The sequence below is a fragment of the Salvelinus fontinalis genome, chromosome 40 (genome assembly GCF_029448725.1).
Source record: "Salvelinus fontinalis isolate EN_2023a chromosome 40, ASM2944872v1, whole genome shotgun sequence".
Taxonomy (NCBI): domain Eukaryota; kingdom Metazoa; phylum Chordata; class Actinopteri; order Salmoniformes; family Salmonidae; genus Salvelinus; species Salvelinus fontinalis.
In genome coordinates, this window is record NC_074704.1 from 2427796 (window position 1) to 2450664 (window position 22869).

Consider the following 22869-nt stretch of genomic DNA (forward strand, 5'->3'; position numbering starts at 1 on the left):
AGACATAATACATGTAGTAACAGAGCCCCACAGTAGAGGTGTAGACATAATACATGTAGTAACAGAAGCCCACAGTAGAGGTGTAGACATAATAAATGTAGTAACAGAAGCCCACAGTAGAGGTGTAGACATAATAAATGTAGTAACAGAAGCCCACAGTAGAGGTGTAGACATAATAAACGTAGTAACAGAGCCCCACAGTAGAGGTGTAGACATAATACATGTAGTAACAGAGCCCCACAGTAGAGGTGTAGACATAATAAACGTAGTAACAGAGCCCCACAGTAGAGGTGTAGACATAATACATGTAGTAACAGAGTCCCACAGTAGAGGTGTAGACATGTTATATGTTAGATGTTATACTGTCTCCAGGTGGCCTCTATAGATTATAGATGTTATACTGTCTCCAGGTGGTCTCTATAGATTATAGATGTTATACTGTCTCCAGGTGGTCTCTATAGATTATAGATGTTATACTGTCTCCAGGTGGTCTCTATAGATTATAGATGTTATACTGTCTCCAGGTGGTCTCTATAGATTATAGATGTTATACTGTCACCAGGTGGTCTCTATAGATTATAGATGTTATACTGTCTCCAGGTAGTCTCTATAGATTATAGATGTTATACTGTCTCCAGGTGGTCTCTATAGATAATAGATGTTATACTGTCTCCAGGTGGTCTCTATAGATTATAGATGTTATACTGTCTCCAGGTGGTCTCTATAGATTATAGATGTTATACTGTCTCCAGGTAGTCTCTATAGATTATAGATGTTATACTGTCTCCAGGTGGTCTCTATAGATTATAGATGTTATACTGTCTCCAGGTAGTCTCTATAGATGTTATACTGTCTCCAGGTGGTCTCTATAGATTATAGATGTTATACTGTCTCCAGGTGGTCTCTATAGATTATAGATGTTATACTGTCTCCAGGTGGTCTCTATAGATTATAGATGTTATACTGTCTCCAGGTGGTCTCTATAGATTATAGATGTTATACTGTCTCCAGGTGGTCTCTATAGATTATAGATGTTATACTGTCTCCAGGTGGTCTCTATAGATTATAGATGTTATACTGTCTCCAGGTGGTCTCTATAGATTATAGATGTTATACTGTCTCCAGGTGGTCTCTATAGATTATAGATGTTATACTGTCTCCAGGTGGTCTCTATAGATTATAGATGTTATACTGTCTCCAGGTAGTCTCTATAGATTATAGATGTTATACTGTCTCCAGGTAGTCTCTATAGATTATAGATGTTAAACTGTCTCCAGGTGGTCTCTATAGATTATAGATGTTATACTGTCTCCAGGTGGTCTCTATAGATTATAGATGTTATACTGTCTCCAGGTGGTCTCTATAGATTATAGATGTTATACTGTCTCCAGGTGGTCTCTATAGATTATAGATGTTATACTGTCTCCAGGTGGTCTCTATAGATTATAGATGTTATACTGTCTCCAGGTGGTCTCTATAGATTATAGATGTTATACTGTCTCCAGGTGGTCTCTATAGATGTTATACTGTCTCCAGGTGGTCTCTATAGATGTTATACTGTCTCCAGGTGGTCTCTATAGATTATAGATGTTATACTGTCTCCCGGTAGTCTCTATAGATGTTATACTGTCTCCAGGTGGTCTCTATAGATGTTATACTGTCTCCAGGTGTTCTCTATAGATTATAGATGTTATACTGTCTCCAGGAAGTCTCTATAGATGTTATACTGTCTCCAGGTGGTCTCTATAGATTATAGATGTTATACTGTCTCCAGGTGGTCTCTATAGATTATAGATGTTATACTGTCTCCAGGTGGTCTCTATAGATTATAGATGTTATACTGTCTCCAGGTGGTCTCTATAGATTATAGATGTTATACTGTCTCCAGGTGGTCTCTATAGATTATAGATGTTATACTGTCTCCAGGTGGTCTCTATAGATTATAGATGTTATACTGTCTCCAGGTGGTCTCTATAGATGATATACTGTCTCCAGGTGGTCTCTATAGATTATAGATGTTATACTGTCTCCAGGTGGTCTCTATAGATTATAGATGTTATACTGTCTCCAGGTGGTCTCTATAGATTATAGATGTTATACTGTCTCCAGGTGGTCTCTATAGATTATAGATGTTATACTGTCTCCAGGTGGTCTCTATAGATTATAGATGTTATACTGTCTCCAGGTGGTCTCTATAGATGTTATACTGTCTCCAGGTGGTCTCTATAGATTATAGATGTTATACTGTCTCCAGGTGGTCTCTATAGATGTTATACTGTCTCCAGGTGGTCTCTATAGATGTTATACTGTCTCCAGGTGGTCTCTATAGATGTTATACTGTCTCCAGGTGGTCTCTATAGATGTTATACTGTCTCCAGGTGGTCTCTATAGATGTTATACTGTCTCCAGGTAGTCTCTATAGATTATAGATGGTATACTGTCTCCAGGAGGTCTCTATAGATGTTATACTGTCTCCAGGTGGTCTCTATAGATTATAGATGTTATACTGTCTCCAGGTGGTCTCTATAGATTATAGATGTTATACTGTCTCCCGGTGGTCTCTATAGATTATAGATGTTATACTGTCTCCAGGTGGTCTCTATAGATGTTATACTGTCTCCAGGTGGTCTCTATAGATTATAGATGTTATACTGTCTCCAGGTGGTCTCTATAGATGTTATACTGTCTCCAGGAGGTCTCTATAGATGTTATACTGTCTCCAGGTGGTCTCTATAGATTATAGATGTTATACTGTCTCCCGGTGGTCTCTATAGATTATAGATGTTATACTGTCTCCCGGTGGTCTCTATAGATTATAGATGTTATACTGTCTCCAGGTGGTCTCTATAGATGATATACTGTCTCCAGGTGGTCTCTATAGATTATAGATGTTATACTGTCTCCAGGTGGTCTCTATAGATTATAGATGTTATACTGTCTCCAGGTGGTCTCTATAGATTATAGATGTTATACTGTCTCCAGGTGGTCTCTATAGATTATAGATGTTATACTGTCTCCAGGTATTCTCTATAGATTATAGATGTTATACTGTCTCCAGGTGGTCTCTATAGATGTTATACTGTCTCCAGGTGGTCTCTATAGATTATAGATGTTATACTGTCTCCAGGTGGTCTCTATAGATGTTATACTGTCTCCAGGTGGTCTCTATAGATTATAGATGTTATACTGTCTCCAGGAGGTCTCTATAGATGTTATACTGTCTCCAGGTGGTCTCTATAGATGTTATACTGTCTCCAGGTGGTCTCTATAGATGTTATACTGTCTCCAGGTGGTCTCTATAGATGTTATACTGTCTCCAGGTGGTCTCTATAGATGTTATACTGTCTCCAGGTAGTCTCTATAGATTATAGATGTTATACTGTCTCCAGGAGGTCTCTATAGATGTTATACTGTCTCCAGGTAGTCTCTATAGATTATAGATGTTATACTGTCTCCAGGTGGTCTCTATAGATTATAGATGTTATACTGTCTCCAGGAGGTCTCTATAGATGTTATACTGTCTCCAGGTGGTCTCTATAGATCATAGATGTTATACTGTCTCCAGGTGGTCTCTATAGATTATAGATGTTATACTGTCTCCAGGTGGTCTCTATAGATTATAGATGTTATACTGTCTCCAGGTAGTCTCTATAGATTATAGATGTTATACTGTCTCCAGGTGGTCTCTATGTTATAGATGTTATACTGTCTCCAGGTGGTCTCTATAGATTATAGATGTTATACTGTCTCCAGGTAGTCTCTATAGATTATAGATGTTATACTGTCTCCAGGTGGTCTCTATAGATGTTATACTGTCTCCAGGTAGTCTCTATAGATTATAGATGTTATACTGTCTCCAGGTGGTCTCTATAGATTATAGATGTTATACTGTCTCCAGGTGGTCTCTATAGATTATAGATGTTATACTGTCTCCAGGTAGTCTCTATAGATTATAGATGTTATACTGTCTCCAGGTGGTCTCTATGTTATAGATGTTATACTGTCTCCAGGTGGTCTCTATAGATTATAGATGTTATACTGTCTCTAGGTGGTCTCTATGTTATAGATGTTATACTGTCTCCAGGTGGTCTCTATAGATTATAGATGTTATACTGTCTCCAGGTAGTCTCTATAGATTATAGATGTTATACTGTCTCCAGGTGGTCTCTATAGATTATAGATGTTATACTGTCTCCAGGTGGTCTCTATAGATGTTATACTGTCTCCAGGTGGTCTCTATAGATTATAGATGTTATACTGTCTCCAGGTGGTCTCTATAGATTATAGATGTTATACTGTCTCCAGGTGGTCTCTATAGATTATAGATGTTATACTGTCTCCAGGTGGTCTCTATAGATTATAGATGTTATACTGTCTCACGGTGGTCTCTATAGATTATAGATGATATACTGTCTCCAGGTGGTCTCTATAGATTATAGATGTTATACTGTCTCCAGGTGGTCTCTATAGATTATAGATGTTATACTGTCTCCAGGTGGTCTCTATAGATTATAGATGTTATACTGTCTCCAGGTGGTCTCTATAGATTATAGATGTTATACTGTCTCCAGGTGGTCTCTATAGATTATAGATGTTATACTGTCTCCAGGTGGTCTCTATAGATGTTATACTGTCTCCAGGTGGTCTCTATAGATTATAGATGTTATACTGTCTCCAGGTGGTCTCTATAGATGTTATACTGTCTCCAGGTGGTCTCTATAGATTATAGATGTTATACTGTCTCCAGGAGGTCTCTATAGATGTTATACTGTCTCCAGGTGGTCTCTATAGATGTTATACTGTCTCCAGGTGGTCTCTATAGATGTTATACTATCTCCAGGTGGTCTCTATAGATGTTATACTGTCTCCAGGTGGTCTCTATAGATGTTATACTGTCTCCAGGTAGTCTCTATAGATTATAGATGTTATACTGTCTCCAGGAGGTCTCTATAGATGTTATACTGTCTCCAGGTGGTCTCTATAGATTATAGATGTTATACTGTCTCCAGGTGGTCTCTATAGATTATAGATGTTATACTGTCTCCCGGTGGTCTCTATAGATTATAGATGTTATACTGTCTCCAGGTGGTCTCTATAGATGTTATACTGTCTCCAGGTGGTCTCTATAGATTATAGATGTTATACTGTCTCCAGGTAGTCTCTATAGATGTTATACTGTCTCCAGGAGGTCTCTATAGATGTTATACTGTCTCCAGGTGGTCTCTATAGATTATAGATGTTATACTGTCTCCCGGTGGTCTCTATAGATTATAGATGTTATACTGTCTCCAGGTGGTCTCTATAGATGATATACTGTCTCCAGGTGGTCTCTATAGATTATAGATGTTATACTGTCTCCAGGTGGTCTCTATAGATTATAGATGTTATACTGTCTCCAGGTGGTCTCTATAGATTATAGATGTTATACTGTCTCCAGGTGGTCTCTATAGATTATAGATGTTATACTGTCTCCAGGTATTCTCTATAGATTATAGATGTTATACTGTCTCCAGGTGGTCTCTATAGATGTTATACTGTCTCCAGGTGGTCTCTATAGATTATAGATGTTATACTGTCTCCAGGTGGTCTCTATAGATGTTATACTGTCTCCAGGTGGTCTCTATAGATTATAGATGTTATACTGTCTCCAGGTGGTCTCTATAGATGTTATACTGTCTCCAGGTGGTCTCTATAGATTATAGATGTTATACTGTCTCCAGGAGGTCTCTATAGATGTTATACTGTCTCAAGGTGGTCTCTATAGATGTTATACTGTCTCCAGGTGGTCTCTATAGATGTTATACTGTCTCCAGGTGGTCTCTATAGATGTTATACTGTCTCCAGGTGGTCTCTATAGATGTTATACTGTCTCCAGGTAGTCTCTATAGATTATAGATGTTATACTGTCTCCAGGAGGTCTCTATAGATGTTATACTGTCTCCAGGTGGTCTCTATAGATTATAGATGTTATACTGTCTCCAGGTGGTCTCTATAGATTATAGATGTTATACTGTCTCCAGGAGGTCTCTATAGATGTTATACTGTCTCCAGGTGGTCTCTATAGATCATAGATGTTATACTGTCTCCAGGTGGTCTCTATAGATTATAGATGTTATACTGTCTCCAGGTGGTCTCTATAGATTATAGATGTTATACTGTCTCCAGGTAGTCTCTATAGATTATAGATGTTATACTGTCTCCAGGTGGTCTCTATGTTATAGATGTTATACTGTCTCCAGGTGGTCTCTATAGATTATAGATGTTATACTGTCTCCAGGTAGTCTCTATAGATTATAGATGTTATACTGTCTCCAGGTGGTCTCTATAGATGTTATACTGTCTCCAGGTAGTCTCTATAGATTATAGATGTTATACTGTCTCCAGGTGGTCTCTATAGATTATAGATGTTATACTGTCTCCAGGTGGTCTCTATAGATTATAGATGTTATACTGTCTCCAGGTAGTCTCTATAGATTATAGATGTTATACTGTCTCCAGGTGGTCTCTATGTTATAGATGTTATACTGTCTCCAGGTGGTCTCTATAGATTATAGATGTTATACTGTCTCCAGGTGGTCTCTATGTTATAGATGTTATACTGTCTCCAGGTGGTCTCTATAGATTATAGATGTTATACTGTCTCCAGGTAGTCTCTATAGATTATAGATGTTATACTGTCTCCAGGTGGTCTCTATAGATTATAGATGTTATACTGTCTCCAGGTGGTCTCTATAGATTATAGATGTTATACTGTCTCCAGGTGGTCTCTATAGATTATAGATGTTATACTGTCCCCTGGTGGTCTCTATAGATTATAGATGTTATACTGTCTCCAGGTAGTCTCTATAGATTATAGATGTTAAACTGTCTCCAGGTGGTCTCTATAGATGTTATCCTGTCTCCAGGTGGTCTCTTTAGATTATAGATGTTATACTGTCTCCAGGTGGTCTCTATAGATTATAGATGTTATACTGTCTCCAGGTGGTCTCTATAGATTATAGATGTTAAACTGTCTCCAGGTGGTCTCTATAGATTATAGATGGTATACTGTCTCCAGGTGGTCTCTATAGATTATAGATGTTATACTGTCTCCAGGTAGTCTCTATAGATTATAGATGTTATACTGTCTCCAGGTGGTCTCTATAGATTATAGATGTTATACTGTCTCCAGGTGGTCTCTATAGATTATAGATGTTATACTGTCTCAAGGTGGTCTATATAGATTATAGATGTTATACTGTCTCCAGGTGGTCTCTATAGATGTTATACTGTCTCCAGGTGGTCTCTATCGATTATAGATGGTATACTGTCTCCAGGTGGTCTCTATAGATTATAGATGTTAAACTGTCTCCAGGTGGTCTCTATAGATGTTATCCTGTCTCCAGGTGGTCTCTATAGATTATAGATGTTAAACTGTCTCCAGGTGGTCTCTATAGATTATAGATGTTATACTGTCTCCAGGTGGTCTCTATAGATTATAGATGGTATACTGTCTCCAGGTGGTCTCTATAGATTATAGATGTTATACTGTCTCCAGGTAGTCTCTATAGATTATAGATGTTACACTGTCTCCAGGTGGTCTCTATAGATTATAGATGTTATACTGTCTCCAGGTGGTCTCTATAGAGTATAGATGTTATACTGTCTCCAGGTGGTCTCTAAAGATTATAGATGTTATACTGTCTCCAGGTGGTCTCTATAGATTATAGATGTTATACTGTCTCCAGGTGGTCTCTATAGATTATAGATGTTGTACTGTCTCCAGGTGGTCTCTAGAGAGTATAGATGTTATACTGTCTCCAGGTGGTCTCTATAGATTATAGATGTTATACTGTCTCCAGGTGGTCTCTATAGATTATAGATGTTATACTGTCTCCAGGTGGTCTCTATAGATTATAGATGTTATACTGTCTCCAGGTGGTCTCTATAGATTATAGATGTTATACTGTCTCCAGGTGGTCTCTATAGATGTTATACTGTCTCCAGGTGGTCTCTATAGATTATAGATGTTATACTGTCTCTCGGTAGTCTCTATAGATGTTATACTGTCTCCAGGTGGTCTCTATAGATTATAGATGATATACTGTCTCCAGGTGGTCTCTATAGATTATAGATGTTATACTGTCTCCAGGTGGTCTCTATAGATTATAGATGTTATACTGTCTCCAGGTGGTCTCTATAGATTATAGATGTTATACTGTCTCCAGGTGGTCTCTATAGATTATAGATGTTATACTGTCTCCAGGTAGTCTCTATAGATGGTATACTGTCTCCAGGTGGTCTCTATAGATTATAGATGTTATACTGTCTCCAGGTGGTCTCTATAGATTATAGATGTTATACTGTCTCCAGGTGGTCTCTATAGATTATAGATGTTATACTGTCTCCAGGTGGTCTCTAGAGAGTATAGATGTTATACTGTCTCCAGGTGGTCTCTATAGATTATAGATGTTATACTGTCTCCAGGTGGTCTCTATAGATTATAGATGTTATACTGTCTCCAGGTGGTCTCTATAGATTATAGATGTTATACTGTCTCCAGGTGGTCTCTATAGATTATAGATGTTATACTGTCTCCAGGTGGTCTCTATAGATGTTATACTGTCTCCAGGTGGTCTCTATAGATTATAGATGTTATACTGTCTCTCGGTAGTCTCTTTAGATGTTATACTGTCTCCAGGTGGTCTCTATAGATTATAGATGATATACTGTCTCCAGGTGGTCTCTATAGATTATAGATGTTATACTGTCTCCAGGTGGTCTCTATAGATTATAGATGTTATACTGTCTCCAGGTGGTCTCTATAGATTATAGATGTTATACTGTCTCCAGGTGGTCTCTATAGATTATAGATGTTATACTGTCTCCAGGTAGTCTCTATAGATGGTATACTGTCTCCAGGTGGTCTCTATAGATTATAGATGTTATACTGTCTCCAGGTGGTCTCTATAGATTATAGATGTTATACTGTCTCCAGGTGGTCTCTATAGATTATAGATGTTATACTGTCTCCAGGTAGTCTCTATAGATGGTATACTGTCTCCAGGTGGTCTCTATAGATTATAGATGTTATACTGTCTCCAGGTGGTCTCTATAGATTATAGATGTTATACTGTCTCCAGGTGGTCTCTATAGATTATAGATGTTATACTGTCTCCAGGTGGTCTCTATAGATTATAGATGTTATACTGTCTCCAGGTAGTCTCTATAGATTATAGATGTTATACTGTCTCCAGGTGGTCTCTATAGATGTTATACTGTCTCCAGGTGGTCTCTATAGATTATAGATGTTATACTGTCTCCAGGTGGTCTCTATAGATTATAGATGTTATACTGTCTCCAGGTAGTCTCTATAGATTATAGATGTTATACTGTCTCCAGGTGGTCTCTATAGATTATAGATGTTATACTGTCTCCAGGTGGTCTCTATAGATGGTATACTGTCTCCAGGTGGTCTCTATAGATTATAGATGTTATACTGTCTCCAGGTGGTCTCTATAGATTATAGATGTTATACTGTCTCCAGGTGGTCTCTATAGATTATAGATGTTATACTGTCTCCAGGTGGTCTCTATAGATTATAGATGTTATACTGTCTCCAGGTGGTCTCTATAGATTATAGATGTTATACTGTCTCCAGGTAGTCTCTATAGATTATAGATGTTATACTGTCTCCAGGTGGTCTCTATAGATTATAGATGTTATACTGTCTCCAGGTGGTCTCTATAGATGTTATACTGTCTCCAGGTGGTCTCTATAGATTATAGATGTTATACTGTCTCCAGGTGGTCTCTATAGATTATAGATGTTATACTGTCTCCAGGTGGTCTCTATAGATTATAGATGTTATACTGTCTCCAGGTTGTCTCTATAGATTATAGATGTTATACTGTCTCCAGGTAGTCTCTATAGATGATATACTGTCTCCAGGTGGTCTCTATAGATGATATACTGTCTCCAGGTAGTCTCTATAGATTATAGATGTTAAACTGTCTCCAGGTGGTCTCTATAGATTATAGATGTTATCCTGTCTCCAGGTGGTCTCTATAGATTATAGATGTTAAACTGTCTCCAGGTGGTCTCTATAGATTATAGATGTTATACTGTCTCCAGGTGGTCTCTATAGATGATATACTGTCTCCAGGTGGTCTCTATAGATGTTATACTTTCTCCAGGTGGTCTCTATAGATTATAGATGTTATACTGTCTCCAGGTGGTCTCTATAGATGATATACTGTCTCCAGGTGGTCTCTATAGATTATAGATGTTATACTGTCTCCAGGTGGTCTCTATAGATTATAGATGTTATACTGTCTCCAGGTCTCTATAGATTATAGATGTTATACTGTCTCCAGGTGGTCTCTATAGATTATAGATGTTATACTGTCTCCAGGTGGTCTCTATAGATTATAGATGTTATACTGTCTCCAGGTGGTCTCTATAGATTATAGATGGTATACTGTCTCCAGGTGGTCTCTATAGATTATAGATGTTATACTGTCTGCAGGTGGTCTCTATAGATTATAGATGTTATACTGTCTCCAGGTGGTCTATATAGAATATAGATGTTATACTGTGTCCAGGTGGACTCTATAGATTATAGATGTTATACTGTCTCCAGGTGGTCTCTATAGATTATAGATGTTATACTGTCTCCAGGTGGTCTCTATAGATGTTATACTGTCTCCAGGTGGTCTCTATAGATTATAGATGGTATACTGTCTCCAGGTGGTCTCTATAGATTATAGATTTTAAACTGTCTCTAGGTGGTCTCTATAGATTATAGATGTTATACTGTCTCCAGGTGGTCTCTATAGATTATAGATGTTATACTGTCTCCAGGTGGTCTCTATAGATTATAGATGTTATACTGTCTCCAGGTGGTCTCTATAGATGTTATACTGTCTCCAGGTGGTCTCTATAGATTATAGATGTTATACTGTCTCCAGGTAGTCTCTATAGATTATAGATGTTATACTGTCTCCAGGTAGTCTCTATAGATTATAGATGTTATACTGTCTCCAGGTGGTCTCTATAGATTATAGATGTTATACTGTCTCCAGGTGGTCTCTATAGATGTTATACTGTCTCCAGGTGGTCTCTATAGATTATAGATGTTATACTGTCTCCAGGTGGTCTCTATAGATTATAGATGTTATACTGTCTCCAGGTGGTCTCTATAGATTATAGATGTTAAACTGTCTCCAGGTGGTCTCTATAGATTATAGATGTTATACTGTCTCCAGGTGGTCTCTATAGATTATAGATGTTATACTGTCTCCAGGTGGTCTCTATAGATTATAGATGTTATACTGTCTCCAGGTGGTCTCTATAGAGTATAGATGTTATACTGTCTCCAGATGGTCTCTATAGATTATAGATGTTATACTGTCTCCAGGTGGTCTCTATAGATGTTATACTGTCTCCAGGTGGTCTCTATAGATTATAGATGTTATACTGTCTCCAGGTGGTCTCTATAGATTATAGATGTTATACTGTCTCCAGGTGGTCTCTATAGATTATAGATGTTATACTGTCTCCAGGTGGTCTCTATAGATTATAGATGTTATACTGTCTCCAGGTGGTCTCTATAGATTATAGATGTTATACTGTCTCCAGGTGGTCTCTATAGATTATAGATGTTATACTGTCTCCAGGTGGTCTCTATAGATTATAGATGTTATACTGTCTCCAGGTGGTCTCTATAGATGTTATACTGTCTCCAGGTGGTCTCTATAGATTATAGATGTTATACTGTCTCCAGGTGGTCTCTATAGATTATAGATGTTATACTGTCTCCAGGTGGTCTCTATAGATTATAGATGTTATACTGTCTCCAGGTGGTCTCTATAGATTATAGATGTTATACTGTCTCCAGGTGGTATCTATAGATTATAGATGTTATCCTGTCTCCAGGTAGTCTCTATAGATTATAGATGTTATACTGTCTCCAGGTGGTCTCTATAGATTATAGATGTTATACTGTCTCCAGGTAGTCTCTATAGATTATAGATGTTATACTGTCTCCAGGAGGTCTCTATAGATGTTATACTGTCTCCAGGTGGTCTCTATAGATTATAGATGTTATACTGTCTCCAGGTGGTCTCTATAGATTATAGATGTTATACTGTCTCCAGGTGGTCTCTATTGATTATAGATATTATACTGTCTCCAGGTCTCTATAGATTATAGATGTTATACTGTCTCCAGGTGGTCTCTATAGATGTTATACTGTCTCCAGGTGGTCTCTATAGATTATAGATGTTATACTGTCTCCCGGTGGTCTCTATAGATTATAGATGTTATACTGTCTCCAGGTGGTCTCTATAGATTATAGATGTTATACTGTCTCCAGGTGGTCTCTATAGATTATAGATGTTATACTGTCTCCAGGTGGTCTCTATAGATGTTATACTGTCTCCAGGTGGTCTCTATAGATTATAGATGTTATACTGTCTCCAGGTAGTCTCTATAGATTATAGATGTTATACTGTCTCCAGGTAGTCTCTATAGATTATAGATGTTATACTGTCTCCAGGTGGTCTCTATAGATTATAGATGTTATACTGTCTCCAGGTGGTCTCTATAGATGTTATACTGTCTCCAGGTGGTCTCTATAGATTATAGATGTTATACTGTCTCCAGGTGGTCTCTATAGATTATAGATGTTAAACTGTCTCCAGGTGGTCTCTATAGATTATAGATGTTATACTGTCTCCAGGTGGTCTCTATAAATTATAGATGTTATACTGTCTCCAGGTAGTCTCTATAGATTATAGATGTTATACTGTCTCCAGGTGGTCTCTATAGAGTATAGATGTTATACTGTCTCCAGGTGGTCTCTATAGATTATAGATGTTATACTGTCTCCAGGTGGTCTCTATAGATGTTATACTGTCTCCAGGTGGTCTCTATAGATTATAGATGTTATACTGTCTCCAGGAAGTCTCTATAGATTATAGATGTTAAACTGTCTCCAGGTGGTCTCTATAGATGGTATACTGTCTCCAGGTGGTCTCTATAGAGTATAGATGTTATACTGTCTCCAGTTGGTCTCTATAGATTATAGATGTTATACTGTCTCCCGGTAGTCTCTATAGATGTTATACTGTCTCCAGGTGGTCTCTATAGATGTTATACTGTCTCCAGGTGGTCTCTATAGATTATAGATGTTATACTGTCTCCAGGTGGTCTCTATAGATTATAGATGTTATACTGTCTCCAGGTGGTCTCTATAGATTATAGATGTTATACTGTCTCCAGGTGGTCTCTATAGAGTATAGATGTTATACTGTCTCCAGGTAGTCTCTATAGATTATAGATGTTATACTGTCTCCAGGTAGTCTCTATAGAGTATAGATGTTATACTGTCTCCGGGTGGTCTCTATAGATTATAGATGTTATACTGTCTCCAGGTGGTCTCTATAGATTATAGATGTTATACTGTCTCCAGGTGGTCTCTATAGATTATAGATGTTATACTGTCTCCAGGTGGTCTCTATAGATTATAGATGTTATACTGTCTCCAGGTGGTCTCTATAAATTATAGATGTTATACTGTCTCCAGGTGGTCTCTATAGATTATAGATGTTATACTGTCTCCAGGTGGTCTCTATAGATTATAGATGTTATACTGTCTCCAGGTGGTCTCTATAGATTATAGATGTTATACTGTCTCCAGGTGGTCTCTATAGATTATAGATGTTATACTGTCTCCAGGTAGTCTCTATAGATGTTATACTGTCTCCAGGTGGTCTCTATAGATTATAGATGTTATACTGTCTCCAGGTGGTCTCTATAGATTATAGATGTTATACTGTCTCCTGGTAGTCTCTATAGATGTTATACTGTCTCCAGGTGGTCTCTATAGATTATAGATGTTATACTGTCTCCAGGTGGTCTCTATAGATTATAGATGTTATACTGTCTCCAGGTGGTCTCTATAGATTATAGATGTTATACTGTCTCCAGGTGGTCTCTATAGATTATAGATGTTATACTGTCTCCAGGTGGTCTCTATAGATTATAGATGTTATACTGTCTCCAGGTGGTCTCTATAGATTATAGATGTTATACTGTCTCCAGGTGGTCTCTATAGATTATAGATGTTATACTGTCTCCAGGTGGTCTCTATAGATTATAGATGTTATACTGTCTCCAGGTGGTCTCTATAGATGATATACTGTCTCCAGGTAGTCTCTATAGATGTTATTCTGTCTCCAGGTAGTCTCTATAGATGATATACTGTCTCCAGGTAGTCTCTATAGATGATATACTGTCTCCAGGTAGTCTCTATAGATGTTATACTGTCTCCAGGTAGTCTCTATAGATGATATACTGTCTCCAGGTGGTCTCTATAGATGTTATACTGTCTCCAGGTGGTCTCTATAGATTATAGATGTTATACTGTCTCCAGGAAGTCTCTATAGATGATATACTGTCTCCAGGTGTTCTCTATAGATTATAGATGTTATACTGTCTCCAGGTGGTCCCTATAGATGATATACTGTCTCCTGGTGGTCTCTATAGATTATAGATGTTATACTGTCTCCAGTTGGTCTCTATAGGTTATAGATGTTATGCTGTCTCTCCTCTAGGTAACTCTGTCGTCAGTCTGTCTCCAAAAGGCCAGGGTGGTCTCTATAGCAACACTTCCACTCTACAGGGCTTCCTGGGTCGGCACAAAGACCTGCTGAATAACTCCTCCCCAGGCCCGTACCCTGGGAAACCCAAACACCACCCCCTCAGCCTCAACGATGCTAACCCCAACAACGTAGAGGTCAATGTTACCGCCGACAATGGCAAACCCCACCCCCCCGGCCTGGCCGGCCCCGCTTCCAAACCCCGCGCCCTTTGGAAGAAGAGCGTGGAGACGCTGAAACAAGGACCAATCCCGTTGTCCGGTCCCGCTGGTGGTCCCGCCCCCGGATCTGCTGGCTCCGCCTCTGTCCCGGGCCATGCAATAATGAAGAGCCAGCGTTACCTCCCAGAAGACCCGCCCCATTCTGACATCTCGGAGTGTTCCAGCCGGCCCCCCTCCTACATGGAATCAGATCTGGGGGGGCCCAGGATGGGGATGGGGGGGTTCAAACCCCCAAAAGACGGGCTGAAGAAACGGCCTGTGGGGGGGATGGGAGGAGTAGGGGGGGCAGGCGGCAGTGGGAGGAGTCACGAGAAGATCTATTCCATAGACTCAGACCAGGCCAGTCTACACTCCGCCCCGCTCTACCAGAGAGACATCCTCCAGGAACCCTCGGACCTCACACACACGCACTCCGACCTCAGACACTCTCACTCGGAGCACTCCAACACACACTCCGTGGACGCTTCCATCCTGCAGCTGAGCGCCAGTCTGCTGCACCACAGCCACTCTGCTGACGCTGACCTTCACTCTCTGAAGGACAAGAAGTACAGCACCTACAAACACACCAGCACTGGAGCTGCCTCCTGCAGCAAAGACAAGAACAGTAAGTATTAATGTAGTATTACTGTAGTATTATAGAAGTAGTAATGTAGTATTACTATAGAATTATAGAAGTACAGCACCTACAAACACACCAGCACTGGAGATGCTGCCTCCAGCAAAGACAAGAACAGTAAGTATTAATGTAGTATTACTGTAGTATTATAAAAGTAGTAATGTAGTATAACTATAGTATTATAGATGTATAGTATTATAGCATTACAGCACCTACAAACACACCAACACTGGATCAGCCTCCTCCAGCAAAGACAAGAACAGTAAGTATTAATGTAGTATTACTGTAGTATTATAGAAGTAGTAATGTAGTATTACTATAGAAGTACAGCACCTACAAACACACCAGCACTGGAGCTGCCTCCTCCAGCAAAGACAAGAACAGTAAGTATTAATGTAGTATTACTGTAGTATTATAGAAGTAGTAATGTAGTATAACTATAGTATTATAGATGTATAGTATTATAGCATTACAGCACCTACAAACACACCAACACTGGATCAGCCTCCTCCAGCAAAGACAAGAACAGTACGTATTAATGTAGTATTACTGTAGTATTATAGAAGTAGTAATGTAGTATTACTATAGTATTATATAAGTAGTAATGTAGTATTACTATAGGATTATAGAAGTACTGCACCTACAAACACACCAGCACTGGAGCTGCCTCCTCCAGCAAAGACAAGAACAAATGAAATTTGAATGTCTACCATGTTCTGTGGTAATCAGCATCTTTAAATGTCTACCATGTTCTGTGGTAATAATTATGTTTAAATGTCTACCATGTTCTGTGGTAATCAGCACCATCTTTAAATGTCTACCATGTTCTGTGGTAATCTCTATCTTTAAATGTCTACCATGTTCTGTGGTAATCTCTATGTTTAAATGTCTACCATGTTCTGTGGTAATAATTATGTTTAAATGTCTACCATGTTCTGTGGTAATCTCTATGTTTAAATGTCTACCATGTTCTGTGGTAATCAGCATCTTTAAATGTCTACCATGTTCTGTGGTAATAATTATGTTTAAATGTCTACCATGTTCTGTGGTAATCTGCATCTTTAAATGTCTACCATGTTCTGTGGTAATCTCCATGTTTAAATGTCTACCATGTTCTGTGGTAATCAGCATCTTTAAATGTCTACCATGTTCTGTGGTAATCTCCATGTTTAAATGTCTACCATGTTCTGTGGTAATCAGCATCTTTAAATGTCTACCATGTTCTGTGGTAATCTGCATCTTTAAATGTCTACCATGTTCTGTGGTAATCTCCATGTTTAAATGTCTACCATGTTCTGTGGTAATCAGCGTGTTTAAATGTCTACCATGTTCTGTGGTAATCAGCGTGTTTAAATGTCTACCATGTTCTGTGGTAATCAGCATCTTTAAATGTCTACCATGTTCTGTGGTAATCTCTATGTTTAAATGTCTACCATGTTCTGTGGTAATCAGCATCTTTAAATGTCTACCATGTTCTGTGGTAATCTCCATGTTTAAATGTCTACCATGTTCTGTGGTAATCAGCTCCATGTTTAAATGTCTACCATGTTCTGTGGTAATCAGCTCCATCTTTAAATGTCTACCATGTTCTGTGGTAATCAGCATCTTTAAATGTCTACCATGTTCTGTGGTAATCTCCATGTTTAAATGTCTACCATGTTCTGTGGTAATCAGCATCTTTAAATGTCTACCATGTTCTGTGGTAATCTCTATGTTTAAATGTCTACCATGTTCTGTGGTAATCTCTATGTTTAAATGTCTACCATGTTCTGTGGTAATCAGCATCTTTAAATGTCTACCATGTTCTGTGGTAATCTCCATGTTTAAATGTCTACCATGTTCTGTGGTAATCAGCTCCATGTTTAAATGTCTACCATGTTCTGTGGTAATCAGCTCCATCTTTAAATGTCTACCATGTTCTGTGGTAATCAGCATCTTTAAATGTCTACCATGCTCTGTGGTAATCTCCATGTTTAAATGTCTACCATGTTCTGTGGTAATCAGCTCCATGTTTAAATGTCTACCATGTTCTGTGGTAATCAGCATCTTTAAATGTCTACCATGTTCTGTGGTAATCAGCTCCATGTTTAAATGTCTACCATGTTCTGTGGTAATCAGCATGTTTAAATGTCTACCATGTTCTGTGGTAATCTGCATCTTTAAATGTCTACCATGTTCTGTGGTTATCACCATCTTTAAATGTCTACCATGTTCTGTGGTAATCAGCGTGTTTAAATGTCTACCATGTTCTGTGGTAATCAGCATCTTTAAATGTCTACCATGTTCTGTGGTTATCACCATCTTTAAATGTCTACCATGTTCTGTGGTAATCTCCATGTTTAAATATCCCTTATTTTATTTCCTCAATTCAGTGACATTCAGTTCAGTAAACTAGAGGGGTAATTATTGCTGTCAGACATTTGATACAGATAAGAGACATCTAATCTCAGCAGCCCTGGGTTCTGTTTTGCTACTACATTTGGTTCTGCAAGGGACCAAAACAATAACATACACTTAATCAATACATTCCCTCTCTTCTTCCCCTTTCACCTCCCCTCCCTCTCCTCCCCTATCCCTTCCCTTCCCTCCTCTCCCTTACCTTCCCCTCCTCCCCTCTCCTCCTCTCCTCTCCGCCTCTCTCCTCTCCCCTCCTCCCCTTCCCTTCCCTCCTCTCCCTTACCTTCCCCTCCTCCTCTCTCCTCTCCCCTCCTCTCCTCTCTCCCTCCTCTCCTCTCCCCTCTCCTCTCCCCTCTCCTCTCCTCTCCTCTCCCTTCCTCCTCTCCCTTACCTTCCCCTCCTCCCCTCTCCTCATCTCCCCTCTCCTCTTCTCCTCTCTCTAGATGGTTCCTACGATGCCCCAGGGGGCCAGAGACAGACCCACTGCCGGTCCTGTCTAGGGAAGTTATCAGGTTACTCTGGTCTGTACACAGTCCGCTCCCCTCAGAACCGCTGTGATGCCTGTGTCCACCTGGGAAACCTCTACGACATCAGTGAAGACCAGCTGCAGTACCAGACCTTTTCACAGGCACACTCCCCACATGCACACTCCCCACATGCACACTCCCCACATGCACACTCCCCACACGCACACTCCCCACACGCACACTCCCCACACGCACACTCCCCACATACACACACCCAGCACACACACACTCACTCTGGCGGGGACATGTTCACCCACTACCTGCCTCAGAGCGAGCTGGGTCTGGTGGGCGAGGGTGATGGGTTGGTGAGTCACTACCTCCCCCCTGCCGGACCCTCCCCTCCAGGGTCTCAGCTCACCCAGCTCAGCCGACAGCCCTCCTATGAGAACGTCCCTGAGAAGCAGCAGAGGGGGGGCAGCAGGGAGTCAGAGCAGCGGCAGCAACAGAGGGGGGGCAGCAGGGAGTCTGAGCAGCAGCAGCAGAGGGGGGGCAGCAGGGAGTCAGAGCAGCGGCAGCAGAGTCAGTTCAGAGGGTTCAGTCTGCCAGACAGGGACAACAGCAGAGATAACAGCAGCTTTGGTCTCCTGGAGGATAGTCCCTATGCTAACGTCCTCACCATGCACTCTGACCGCCCCTACTCCTCCTCTATAACCCCCTCCTCCCCCCTCAACCACTCTCTGGATCCCGTCCTGCCCTACCCCTTGCCCCTCCCCCGCCGCTCCAAGTCCCTGTACCCCGACCAGCCCTCCCATAACCCCTTCCTGCAGGGCGGAGGGGGGACGGGGCAGCGAGGAGGGAACAGCCTGGCCGCAGCACAGCGCCTGGCACATGGCGGCTCCGCTACCGACCTCTACAAACAACTAGTCCCCCTGGCGATGACGCTCGGCAACCACCACGGGCATCCCCATGGTAACCACCAGGAGTTCTTCTACCCCGTGGCCTCAGAGACGGCCATGATGTCGTACGTGATGGCTCCGCCCACCGTGGCGGCCCAGCAGCCAATCGGCTACGTGACGGCTCCACGGGCCTCCAGCGCCGGTGGAAACAGGCCACGCCTCTACCGACGCATGCCCAGCATCGAGTCCGACGTCTGAAACACACACACACACACACGGGAGAGAGATTGTGTGTGCTGGTGTTAGGGACAATTCTGACTTAACAAACACACACACACACACACACACACACACACACACACACACACACACACACAGCTGAACAGAACAGTCCTAGTCCTGAGTGTTTTCTATGAAGAGTTAAACCTCCTTCATAAACCACTAATACTATACAACCTATAAACAGGTGGTCTACTACTGACTCTACAGGAGAGGAGAGGAGAGGAGAGGAAATGAGGGGAGAGGAGAGGAGAGGAGAGGAAATGAGGGGAGAGGAGAGGAGAGGAGAGGAAATGAGGGGAGAGGAGAGGAGAGGAGAGGTTGTACAGGAAAAGAGGTGAACCATACGGAGAGACTGATGGACTGATAGACTGCTCTGTGTACCCTGGGACTGGGTAGGATGTTCATCTGGAAGTCTGGAGTGATGACCTCTGACTTCTGATCCCTCCTCTCCTCTGACACAGCCCTGGCTGGGCTCTAAACCCACTCTTTGGTTCTGACACAGCCCTGGCTGGGCTCTAAACCCACTCTTTGGTTCTGACACAGCCCTGGCTGGGCTCTAAACCCACTCTTTGGTTCTGACACAGCCCTGGCTGGGCTCTAAACCCACTCTTTGGTTCTGACACAGCCCTGGCTGGGCTCTAAACCCACTCTTTGGTTCTGACACAGCCCTGGCTGGGCTCTAAACCCACTCTTTGGTTCTTCTGATCCCTCCTCTCCTCTGACACAGCCCTGGCTGGGCTCTAAACCCACTCTTTGGTTCTTCTGAGAGAGAGATCCCCCCCCCCCCCCTCTCTCTCTACCAGGGATAACCCCCAGCTCCCCCCTCTTTCTACCAGGGATAACCCCCAGCTCCCCCCTCTCTCTACCAGGGATAACACCCAGCTCCCCCCTCTCTCTTCCAGGGATAACCCCCAGCTCTCCCCTCTCTCTACCAGGGATAACCCCCAGCTCCCCCCCCTCTCTCTCTACCAGGGATAACCCCCAGCTCCCCCTCTCTCTTCCAGGGATAAACCCCACCTAACACATATTGCACTAGGACTGATGGCTCTCTAGTCGCCACACTAGCAGTTAGCTAGCCAGAGGGCTGAGATTAGATAGAATCACCAATCAGGGTTTCCTTCTATAGCCCATACAGCTGGAACGAACAGAACACACAGCCAGACAATGGTATCACCATGGAGACACAACTCTGATGTCAATCCAACATTCGGCTCAGAACATGGACTGGTGATGCGATGTGTGTTCTAATCATTCTAGTTCTATGGCGTTAGCACCCTAACCCCTAACCCTTGACCTTGCATGCTTCCTAAGGCTCTTCTACAGAGTAACAGACACACACAGACACCGTGATGTTGTTGTACAGGTCTGTATTGAGACTGACGCTATGAGGTGGTGTCTTCTAGCTATTCTTCACTTTGTAGGATATTTTATACTCTGCTACCCTGACACATGACCAAAAATTATTTTCTACAACTGAACACGGTTACGTAATACACACACACACATCACACACACACACATCACACACACACTGGCTCCAGGGGATGGCAGTACAGAGTGTGTGTGTGTTGTAACTGAGAAACTGTATTGATTTTTAAACACTGGGATTAAGAGGGAGGAGAGATGCTGTCTTTACCCCATTAGATCAGCTAGTCATCCCGACACACACACTACACACACACACTACACACACACTACAGTCGTGGCCAAAAGTTTTGAGAATGACACAAATATTAATTTCCACATAGTTTGCTGCTTCAGTGTCTTTAGATATTTTTGTCCGATGTCACTATGGAATACTGAAGTATAATTACAAGCATTTCATAAGTGTCAAAGGCTTTTATTGACAATCACATGAAGTTGATGCAGAGAGTCAATATTTGCAATTTTGACCCTTCTTTTTCAAGACCTCTGCAATCCGCCCTGGAATGCTGTCAATTAACTTCTGGGCCACATCCTGACTGATGGCAGACCATTCTTGCACAATCAATGCTTGGAGTTTGTCAGAATTTGTGGATTTTTGTTTGTCCACCCGCCTGTTGAGGATTGACCACAAGTTCTCAATGGGATTAAGGTCTGGGGAGTTTCCTGGCCATGGACCCAAAATATCGATGTTTTGTTCCCCGAGCCACTTAGTTATCACTTTTGCCTTATGGCAAGGTGCTCCATCATGCTGGAAAAGGCATTGTTCGTCACCAAACTGTTCCTGGATGGTTGGGAGAAGTTGCTCTCGGAGGATGTGTTGGTACCATTCTTTATTCATGGCTGTGTTCTTAGGCAAAATTGTGAGTGAGCCCACTCCCTTGGCTGAGAAGCAACCCCACACATGAATGGTCTCAGGATGCTTTACTGTTGGCATGACACAGGACTGATGGTAGCGCTCACCTTGTCTTCTCGGGACAAGCTTTTTTCCGGATGCCCCAAACAATCGGAAAGGGGATTCATCAGAGAAAATGACTTTACCCAAGTCCTCAGCAGTCCAATCCCTGTACCTTTTGCAGAATATCAGTCTGTCCCTGATGTTTTTCCTGGAGAGAAGTGGCTTCTTTGCTGCCCTTCTTGACACCAGGCCATCCTCCAAAGTCTTTGCCTCACTGTGCGTGCAAATGCACTCACACCTGCCTGCTGCCATTCCTGAGCAAGCTCTGAACTGGCGGTGTCCCGATCCCGCAGCTGAATCAACTTTAGGAGACGGTCCTGGCGCTTGCTGGACTTTCATGTGTGCCCTGAAGCCTTCTTCACAACAATTGAACCGCTCTCCTTGAAGTTCTTGATGATCCAATAAATGTTTTTTTAAGTGCAATCTTACTGGCAGCAATATCCTTGCCTGTGAAGCCCTTTTTGTGCAAAGAAATTATGATGGCATGTGTTTCCTTGCAGGTAACCATGGTTGACAGAGGAAGAACAATGATTCCAAGCACCACCCTCCTTTTGAAGCTTCCAGTCTGTTCAAACTCAATCAGCATGACAGAGTGATCTCCAGCCTTGTCCTTGTCAACACTCACACCTTTGTTAATGAGAGAATCACTGACATGATGTCAGCTGGTCCTTTTGTGGCAGGGCTGAAATGAGGTGGAAATGTTTTTGGGGGGATTAAGTTAATTTGCATGGGAAAGAGGTTATTTGCAATTAATCTGATCACTCTTCATAACATTCTGGACTATATGCAAATTGCCATCATACAAACTGAGGCAGCAAACTTCGTGAAAATTAATATTTGTCTCATTCTCTAAACCTTTGGCCACACGTGTACACACACACACACTACACGTGTACACACACACACACAGCACACCACACACTACATCATTGCCTGTAAAGTGTGTAAAACAGTTTGAAAGCCAAACT

The 22869-nt window shown here is 41.4% G+C and overlaps 1 protein-coding gene across 2 annotated transcripts in view; it reads left to right on the forward strand.

Annotated features, from left to right (window-relative positions):
* LOC129839683 (glutamate receptor ionotropic, NMDA 2A-like) overlaps nucleotides 1-22869 on the forward strand; it is a 188477-nt gene that overhangs the window by 165191 nt on the left and 417 nt on the right. For both annotated transcript variants that reach the window (XM_055907249.1, XM_055907250.1), the window contains 2 exons: nucleotides 14598-15467; nucleotides 18320-22869. The exon at nucleotides 18320-22869 is cut by the window's right edge and continues 417 nt beyond it. In XM_055907249.1, coding sequence (XP_055763224.1) covers nucleotides 14598-15467; nucleotides 18320-19497 — 2048 coding nt within the window. In that variant the 3' untranslated portion in view covers nucleotides 19498-22869. The remainder of the gene's footprint in view (nucleotides 1-14597; nucleotides 15468-18319) is intronic.